Consider the following 10,304-nt stretch of genomic DNA (forward strand, 5'->3'; position numbering starts at 1 on the left):
CCGGGTGACGGGTGACGGGTAACGGTTTGACGGATGTTCACGACCCATAGAGGTAATAAACCATCACACGATCCAATCGAAATGGTAAATTGTGAATAAATCAGCTACGCTTTCCGCCACACAGATTAATTATTATTTTTGGTATGGCAACTAAGGGTTATTTTAGAAGCAAAAAAAAAATAATAATAATAATGGTAGAGACAAATTTAATTCATGTTTCATTTTATAATGGGTATACCTCTATAATAGCAAAAGTACTATTAAGATAATACTCTTATATATCTCATCATATATATCTTTAATAGAAGTACCAATTTAATACCTAATCCAAGCCAAAAAGATTGTGTTTTATATATTATATCTTTTAGAAGGTTCTTATATATAAGAATCTAAATAAGAATCTTATATATAAGAATCTTATCTAAATATAATATATAATTTGTATATAATTTTTTAATTCATATAATTCTTTAAAGTAGGTTCTTTAGAAGTACCACATTAATACCACCAATTTAATATAATATCAGATGGAACCATAAATAGCTACAACATACATGAAATTTATCATTGAAATTCTTTTAAATAAAATTAAGATTAATTTAAAATTAAGAATCATTATTTATATATTAGTATTTCCAGATATAACCACTTATTTATATAGACCTCATATAAGGTTCTTCAATCCTAACTTCTTCTATAGACCTCTAGGTAGACTTCTTAAAGACAAGACCACAATTTTAGAAACTTTTTCGAAAAAAGACTTGATTTCAAAATAAAATAATGTTCTTAACTTCTCAAAATCTTAAAATAAAACTAAAATATTATATAAAAAACTACAATTTTAATAACCAAAGCTGTAAAATGTGTTAAAAAGGAGAGGTTTTCGTGATTTTCTATTTAAATATCTCTATAAAAAAATGGAACGTTGTTTTCAGGTGAAAACTGGAAAATACCTGTTTAAGAATAATAATTCCCACCTATTTCTTCTAAACATAAAAATATTTTCAAATTTAAATTTAATGAAACTTAATCATAAAATGTAAAATACGAGCAAAAATTGTTTATAGACCCACTTGAGTAATGGATGTCTATTTTTGTGATATGATTCCCAAAACAATTAGATTTCCGTAACCTTTTTAGACATAAAATTAGTGAAGCCATAATAAATCTTATAAGAAGTCAAAAAAAAAAATAAAATCTTTAGTATAAAAATAGCTTTAAAAATCACTTAGCAACCAAATCATAAACGCTTTTAAAAAGTGCTTAAAAAAGAGGATCAGAGAGTAGTAATATCAGAGTACTATTTCCTGTTTATTATAGGAGGGATTATAAATATTATTCAGGAATAAAGGAATCCTTCCTCTTAAAGACGGTCAGAGCCTGGGTTTATGTAGAAAATACTTAGGAAAAAATCGAAAAACTATTAAAATCAAATATTCAAATATTAAGGTTATCATTGTACTATATTTTTTTAACACCAAACCCCTAAAACAGAATATATCTGGACCATATCACTAATTTCCAGAAACACTTCCTTAGTTTCTAGATATGAAATAAATTCTTGAAATCTTTTCACCATTTTCCTTGCATTCTTGTAAGATAATTTCACGAGTTGATGGAATATTTCGAGTCTTGATTGTAATACTATGTATATTATTGTGTTTTTTTTTTCGGCGTATATCTGGCCTCGAATGGAACCGAGGCTCGAATGGACCTGATATTATTAATGATCATGACTCGGAGCAGTCACAAACAAAGGCACTCCAGTATCCAGTGACGTCACGACGACGTCATTCCGACCAAATGGTGATTGTCGGTGACTTTGGGGCACCCACACAGGGACTTATCTTTAAGTAAGCAAAAGCCAGCTACAAAAAAAAAACTGAGAAATCAAAAAGGCATTTCTATGAAGCCCACGCCACAATGTCCACAATGGACCAACAATCGCAAAACAAAACCCATTCCAAGAGACTCTCCGACTCAGACCCAGACCCAGACCTAGAGACACATCCCCCTGCCCCTTATCCATAAATGGAATGCAAAGAACCTATCCTATCCGTAGTGCTGATAAGGTGACAGGGTCTAGAGTGAGGAGGATTCCAGGAAATGCTAGTCCCAAGAATGCCAAACACCAAAGATATCAGACGAATTTTTACAAAAAAAATATAACCCAGCCAGCATCATCATCATCATTTGTCTGTATATATATATACATATATTTACTTCTATGTCAGATAATGTCTTCAACCGACTTCAACTATGAATGAAACCTGATGGCTTTTGGAAAATTAATTGGAATTTAAGCCCGAAAGCTGAAATAGATAAGAGAATTATGGGGAACTTCCATTCAAGGAAAAATAATTATTTTAAAGGTGTTTGTTTTTAGAGATATATACCAACAGACTTGGACTAACTAGCAAGACAGACTAAGCATAGTTCTTAAAATAAAATATATCCAGAATGATTGCTCATCTGTCCATTGATTTTTGAAAAACCTATAGACTTTGAAGACCCTAATAGATATAGAAATAATACTTAATTTTCCAAGTGTTATTGTAAATACGGTTTTGATTTGAAAAACCTCTTTTTTAAACAGAATGAGATCTAACCATGTCCGTGTGTCCGCTCATCTGTCCGTCGATTTCTAAAAAACCTATAGACTTTGAAGACTCTAATAGATATAGCCATTATATTTTATTTCTGGACTGGTATTATAAGTAAGTTTTTAATGCTAATACCCATTTAAAGCAAAAAAAAGATCTAACCTTGTCCGTTTGTCCGCTCATCTGTCCGCGGAGCTGTCTGAACCTCTAGACTTTGAAGACTATAACCGATATAGCCCTAATACTTCATTTCCAGACTTGTATATCCTACCCAGATCCAGTGGCTTTAATAGAAAAGCTATATCTTGTTTATATTTTGGTAAGAAATCAGTTTTCTAGGGTTACTCTTTTTCCAAAATTCATGTGAAATAATCAGGTTACTGGAGAATAACTTTCCCCATCCGAGGTTTTTTATCGAAATGGGTATTTTTTTTCGTAAACACCATACCCGTGACTTGTTCTGTAATCCCCCCCTTAGCTCTAGGGATATATCCAGACATACAGTTAATGGGAACGGTGACGTATGAGCGATATCGCTTCTTTATTTTTTTAAGCCATAAGGTGAGCGTTATACAATTGACTAAGTCGGGCAGGTGGGATGATCATAGATATACCCTTGTCTACCTTAAAAAAAATATATATATGTACATATATGTTTATATTTCCATATAGCACACAGCACCCTCATGGGTGGAAGACGAGCTGGCCATTTGCGGGATCCCTCTGATTATAGCCCGACTATGGGTATATAGTATAAATACCGGGGGGAGATAAACCCGCTTGATAAGCGCGTAACATTATTAACCAAACACACACACCGAGACCCAGAGGTAACTCTACCAACTGATATCGCATATAAACAATGATGATAGTATATATATCAGTCTATACTGTGTACTATACACCCATATAAGACATATCCATGGGGATTTTGGATTGTTTTATTATTATCGTTATCATTACTCCGAAAAATTGGGCTTCCAATATTTTTATTATATTTTTACAAACTAAACGAAATAGATGTCATTATATAAGAGTAAATATGTGCAGATTTATATAGTATATATGTATATATAGGGTATATGTATAGGTATGTACATAATATTTTATCTATAATACAATATACAGTTGACTAAGATAAGCCTATAGTTCTAGATAAAAAAAAAGGAATGAACGCACCAAGCTAAGGTTTTCTTTTCTATCTTTTTTTTTTTTTGTTTTTTATCAAGGCACCCCTAATTTTTTTTTTTTTTTAACTTTAACCACACGCAGAAAAAAAAAATAACAAAAAAAAACAAGAATAATAAATAGCAAACGAAAAGCAAAGTTCTCCGAGCAACAAAACCTAATTCTTTTTTTTTTTTTTGGTTTTTTTTTGTTGTGATAAGATAAAAATCAAATTAATTAACAGCCTTTTAAGCAAACACACACGAATATGCACACGAACAGAGGGTAGAACGTCATCTGAAGTCGGGAATTAGGTTTATATCTTCGAGATAGGGTCTTGAAAAATTAAAAAAATGGAAATTGGATTTAGGGATGAGTTTTAAAAAGTGATGAACATTTTTTTAGGAAAACTAAAGATCATTATTTGAAAGTAAAGATAGGGATTTCTTTAGGGTTCTATCTATAAAATGATATAGGGGTACATTTTTGTTAAAACTTTCTAATTTTGAACTAAAACTTAATCTTTTGAAATGGAAACTAAAGAAAAACTTATTTGGGTTAAAAAAGGTATAGTTCTGGTATATATTTTCCAGAACTAGAACCCAAAAATAGATCTCTTTTTTAAAAAATTTATAGAATCTTTAAAGAATGAAAATAATGAAGAATTCTTGAAGGATATTATCCAGAAAAGGTAGAAAGATATGGGGTTTATTTTTGAAAAACTTTCCAAAGAAGTATCCTAAAACTATGGATAATTATTAACTGAATAATTAACCTTTGAAATGGAAACTATATATTTCTTTGAATATTTTCTTAAAAAGAATCCAACAATAGATCTCTATTTTGAAAAATCTATAAAGAATCTATAAAGAATGAAAGTAAAAGATATATATTTCTCTAGAGTATTAACCAGAAAAGTTAGAAAGATATAGGGCTCTATCTTTTAAGAACTTTCCAAAAAGGTATCCCACATTTCAGACAGTCTTTAAGAGGTTCCGGAAGTAGAACCCAACTATAGAACTATCTTATGAAAAATATATAGAACCTATAAGATATAGATATCTTTTCTTTTCAGAATTTCCATTTAAAAAAGAAGTATGTTTTTTGTTTTTAATTTTTGCTTTGTCTTTATAATTATTTAATTATTTAATAAAAAACTATCTCTAAGATATACAAGATATGTATATATAATTTCAAAATCATATACATTAAAAATATATATATGTATGTATTTTTTTTTTAACAAATAACTAATACTTTCTCCTCTGTTCGTGGCAAACTAAACTCGCTGCCTCTCAGTCCTTCCCTATGGTAGTAAAAAAAAAAAAAAATCATTTAAAATTAGAATTAGTATTAATTTAAATGTTTTAAGGCAAGGAGGCAGGTCCTTGGCTTCCTTGGCGTGTGATACCCGGTACTCGTAGAGCACAGGATTAGCACTATTTTTGGATTTTTTTTCTATTCTATTTTGAGATTTCCCTGGTTTGTGACGTCAGAGTGGGCAAGTGGAGCGCCTACCTTCTTGGAGCGGTCCCTCTGGCGTTCGCCCAGCTGTGTGGCCGCCAGGAGTTCGCTGAGCTGCCGCTCCCGCTCCCCCCGCTCGTACGCCTCCTCCTCGCGCTGCCGCTCCTGCTCCAGCTGCTCGTCCAGTTCCAGCTCCTCGTCCGCCTCCCCCTCCTCCTCCTCCTCCTCCTCGTCGCTGAGGCTGCTGCTTTGGGTGCTGCCCTTCCGGGCGAGGGCCACACGTATGCCGTTCACGATGCACTCGCCCCCATCCAGGGCGGAGATGGTGGAGCCGCAGTAGTAGAGGTTGCTGCAACTGCTGGCGGCACTGACATCCGACTGGCCTTCGTCCTTGGTGCCTCCCGGCGGCCCTCCGCCGCCTCCTGATCCCATTCCGGATCCGGCATGGCCATGTCCCGCTTCCAGGGAGCAGCGCCGTTGGCAGCGCGCCCTCTGCAGGCGAAAGTACTCCATCTCCTCCATGCTGATGCCGCACGCGGTGATGTCGTCCGAGTAGTCGCTGACCACCACCGAGGGGGTGCGCACGTACCGCACGCCCACGGGAAATCCGCTGGCGCCCAGCTCGCTGTAGGAGCTCTGGGTGGACTCGCGTCGGGAACCGGGGGCGGCCACCACCCGTTCCTCCAGCAGCACCTTGGTGGGCACGGCGACGCTGGCGGCGCCGGTGGGCGAGGTCAGGGGGGAGTCCGGCAGGGCGGTGGGCTCGGCCAGTGGCAGCAGCGCCGGTCTCAGCGGCAGATCGGTCACCGTCAGAGTCATCCTCCTCTGCGGCGGTGCCACCGGCATGGTGTCCATGCTGCTGTCATCCACTTCCAGTCCCAGGGCAGAGTCGCTGCTGGCGCATCGGGTGACCTTGCCCTTCCGCAGACGTGGCGATAGGGTTCCACCTCCTCTTCCACCTCCTCCGCTGAGGTCTTCATTGTCGCTGCTGTAGGGACTCAGTCCACCTCCGGTGACATTGCAGCCCTCGTCCGAATTGGAGGCAGTGGCTCCCGGCAACGCCTCCTTGGAGGCCTCCTGCTGTTGCTGCTGCTGCTGTTGGACAATCATGGCCTGGAACTGTTCGATCAGCTGCTGGACGGGCTTGTGTGGCTCCGCTCTTGCCCAGGTATGGTTTGGGTTTGGGTTTTGGTTTGGATGTGGTTTTTGGTCTTGGAGTGATAACACCTTGCTATCCGACTCGCTTCCGCCAAAGAAATCCGCTTTCAGTCGAGCCTTGCGCTGGGCCAGGGAGTTCCGGGTGATAGCTTCACATGGATTAGTGGTGCTGGTGACGGGAATCGGGCTATGTGGCGATGGCTCTGCTATCTCTGCCTCGGCGTGTTGGCGATGTTGTTTCTGCGGTGCTGCACGCTTCGCTGCTCTCTGATAACTGAAAGCCGTCGCCTCTGCCGCCGGCCATTTATTTTCAATTTCAACCGTGCTCGCTGCGCGCGTCAGCGTTGGCGTTGGCGTCGACGGCGGCGTCGGCGCCGCTGATGGCTTCGTTATCTTTGGCATGACATCGAATCTGAAAGCGGGGGCGTCAGACATTCGCGAAACCGTACCCGTTCCCGTTACCGTTCTTGCTACCGTAGCCTCGCACGCACTCATCTTGCATGGGTGGGGGGGGCGAAGGGCGAAGGGTGTAGGATTAAAGGATCGGTGAGTACAAACAAAATGAGAGCAATGAGAGAGAAAGTAATGATAACAGGTGGTGGGAGAGAGTAAGATATGGTAAGAGTATGAGTGAAGAGAAAGGGACATGGACAGGATCAGTGGAGTTAGGAGAGCAAAAAAGCTCTTGTGTGTGAGAGTGGCTTGCAAATTAGCGGTAAAAGTAGTAATTAAAATGAAGGTAAGAGCGGGGATTAGATTAAATCGCTCAAGGATTAGGATTAGGATGTATCTTTCATGTAGTGACGCCGGCAAACATTCTATTGTACATACTACGTCCGCACTTTCCGAATGGCACCTGTGCGCTGCCGTCGCTGAACTGAAATCGCTTTTTTCTGCTTCTCTCTGCAGCTCTGCCCGTTTCGCTGGAGAAAAAGAAGAGGGAGGTGTGGGGGTGTGCCGAAGAGAGCAAAATGCTGTGGGTTAGGGGGCAGAGTGGGGGCGTGGTGGATGGAGCAAACAGCTGTTCTGCGGGTGTATTATTGTTGATAGTTGTTTCTGCTTCTTCTTTTTATTTTTTTTTTTTTTTATAGGCTTTTAGTAATTTATTTTATTTTTTGTATTTTTTGTCGCAATTTAAACAGAAGAGGAGGAGGGGGAGGGGGGAGGGGTGAGGGGTGCTGTGGTAATTGTGATCTTGAAACGTTGACGTAATGTGAAATGATCCCGCACGTACACACGCACACTGCTGCACCAGCTATTTACACGAAAATGCTCCAATTGCAAGTATGTACATGTACATACATGTATGATGTATGTATGTTTGTATTATTATGCACTATATGTTCTCGCGTAATTGTAAATTGCATTTAAGCACAGCAGTCACAATAGCAACAAGAACAACAACAACAAGAACAACAAAAGCTCCAGCAGACGCACGCACACAATGGCAAATTGACGAAATGACGAAATGACGGAATGACAAGGCGATGCAATTCCATGCAACTGACGCACAATGGGACAAAACGTTGACTTATCGCGCTCTTATTCCCCACCCAAGACACACAGTGGGCGTTACCTTTCTGTCGAGTCAGTAAAAAAAAAACGCAAAACAAAATAAGCATTGTCATTGTTAATTAAATATAATTTTTCGCTAAAAAAAAATAATAATTAATGGACATCGTCTTTATATGAACATCTATCTATTAAAACTTTTATGGGTTTAATACCTCAAAGAGGAAATATATTTAATTTTTATGATCAAAGATTATATTCCTCTTTCTGATTTATAAGCCATTATATAAGTTTAGTCATTTAGTTTAGTAAGGCAAGTTATAAAAGACCTATAATTAAAATAGAACTTTAAAAACTTTGAAACTTTTCTCTAAAAATAAAAAAATAATTGCTTATTATTCATCCCTTTTCCAGAAAAATAAAATAAAAAAAACATTGCCACTGGCAGGTTCATTGACAAATTATAGCGTATACCTGTGACCGGAATCTATGACAACACGTGATTCACGGGTTGCGAAATCCCCCACCCACTCCACGGTGCGGCATCGCACTTTGTCCAGCCAGCCAGCCAGCCAGCGGCAGCGCCATGGGGCTATGACGTCAGTAAACCGAACAACGCAGACGCAACAGCCACAGAAACAGAACAAGACAGAGAGAGACAAGTAGTTACAAAGATAGAGACAGGGCCTTGGGGCGATAAGGCTAGGAAGGATGAAGGGGTAACGGTAACTCATAGACCAGGGCGCGGTGATTACTCAACTCCTTACACTGAGAGAAATTAATTGTTGTTTAAAATTAAAATTAAGAGGTATTCTAAAAAATGAAAAACAAAAAAAAACCAAGACTTTTTATTTATAATTTTTATTTTTTCTTAAATTTCATTTTAGTATATAATTTTTTTCTCAGTGCACTCCTGCCCAATTGTCAACGCACGAATGACGGCGAAATCGCTGCGGTATAAATAACAAGGGGCAATTAAAAAAATGCAATTTTTTTTATTGTTTTATGTGATTTTTTTTTTATTTATTGTTCTGCCTCTAGCTGTTGTTGATTTACTTTTTTTTTTTTTTTTGTTTTTTAAATATTTTTGTTGTATTTTTGGCTGACTGACAAGACGCACGGACGCTAGTTGCTGACGCTGATAGGCCCCGCCAGAATGACGTGGTACCGGCTTAAAGTCGGTCCCCTTCGACCCCCCCTCCACCCCTCTGCCATCTACCAGCCCCTACCCCTCTCTGGTCATCTATAGTTGTGAAATCAAAACCACTTTAGGTTTACACACCTGCGATCGAGATCGATATATACGTTAAGTTTTTCAGCTTGAGGCAATTACGTCAATGCATTTGATGAAACAGAGAAGAAAAATAAATAAAAAAAAAAAAAACAAAATAAAAAAAAAACACCATCATTGTAAAAAAAAAAAAAATTGTTTTATTAGTTTTTTTTTTTAGTGAAGGATAATGAGCAGTTGCATTCATGGAATTCCACACCTTGTAACCTAACCACCCAGCCAACCCACTTATTCTCCAATGAGTTGGTGCTGCCCCACTGACCGAAATCCCCGGATGGAAAGCTTTTCAAAGCTCCATATTATTACATTCAAGTATAGATATATATTCTGGATATAATCTATATAATTTCTATATATATTATATTTTCAAAACAGTTCTTCAAAGAGAATATCCTATTTCGATTGAGAAAAGGATTTTTTAAAACTGAAGATATAGACCTGGAGAGTGGCAACACAGAATTTAAAAAGGTTCTCTGTACAAAAAAATGGATAAAATTAAAATAAAACATTAAGATTGCAGGTTTTGATGAAAATTAATGAAAATTGGCCAAAATATAGGCATCATAAGGGGCCATATACCCAAACTCAGGATTTTATAAGGTTTCTCTCCAGAAAATATTTAAAAAATTAGAAAAAAAATTTGAGTCCTCAGTTTTTATGTGGATTTATGGAGAATTCGTCCTCGAATTTTTAAGAGGATCCCGCTTGGGAATCAGATGGGTATTGGCCAAGATATAGAAGTCGTAAGAGACCATTTACGAAAATCGAAAATCGTCTGAGATAAAGCCATGAATCTGGGAAACATAGGAATATACCCCATTTCACAAGGAGTTCACAAGGAAACAAATATCTATTACCAATTTTGGTAGAACTGATCCAAAAATGACCTAAAGTATACCTCTTACCTCTTAGAATCGGATAAGAATTATGTATACACCGAGAAATAAACACCGTAAGAGGCACATATTTAAAAAAAAATTGAATTTTACGAGGAGTTTCCCAACAAAATTTTAAAAACTTGGGGAAAAATGTTGGTTACCAGTTTAAATGTGAAATCATGGGAAATCGTCCACGAATTTTTTGAGGTATCCCGCTTGGGAATCGGATAA

At 37.8% G+C, this 10,304-nt stretch overlaps 1 protein-coding gene across 1 annotated transcript in view; it reads right to left on the reverse strand.

The window, feature by feature from the left end:
- IP3K2 (Inositol 1,4,5-triphosphate kinase 2) overlaps positions 1 to 6,949 on the reverse strand; it is a 33,952-nt gene extending 27,003 nt beyond the window's left edge. Inside the window, exon 1 of the mRNA XM_070276793.1 lies at positions 5,289 to 6,949. Within this exon, the coding sequence (XP_070132894.1) occupies positions 5,289 to 6,887 (1,599 nt within the window). The 5' untranslated portion in view covers positions 6,888 to 6,949. The remainder of the gene's footprint in view (positions 1 to 5,288) is intronic.
- Positions 6,950 to 10,304: the final 3,355 nt, after the last annotated feature.

This window comes from Drosophila bipectinata, chromosome XL, assembly GCF_030179905.1.
Source record: "Drosophila bipectinata strain 14024-0381.07 chromosome XL, DbipHiC1v2, whole genome shotgun sequence".
Lineage (NCBI taxonomy): Eukaryota > Metazoa > Arthropoda > Insecta > Diptera > Drosophilidae > Drosophila > Drosophila bipectinata.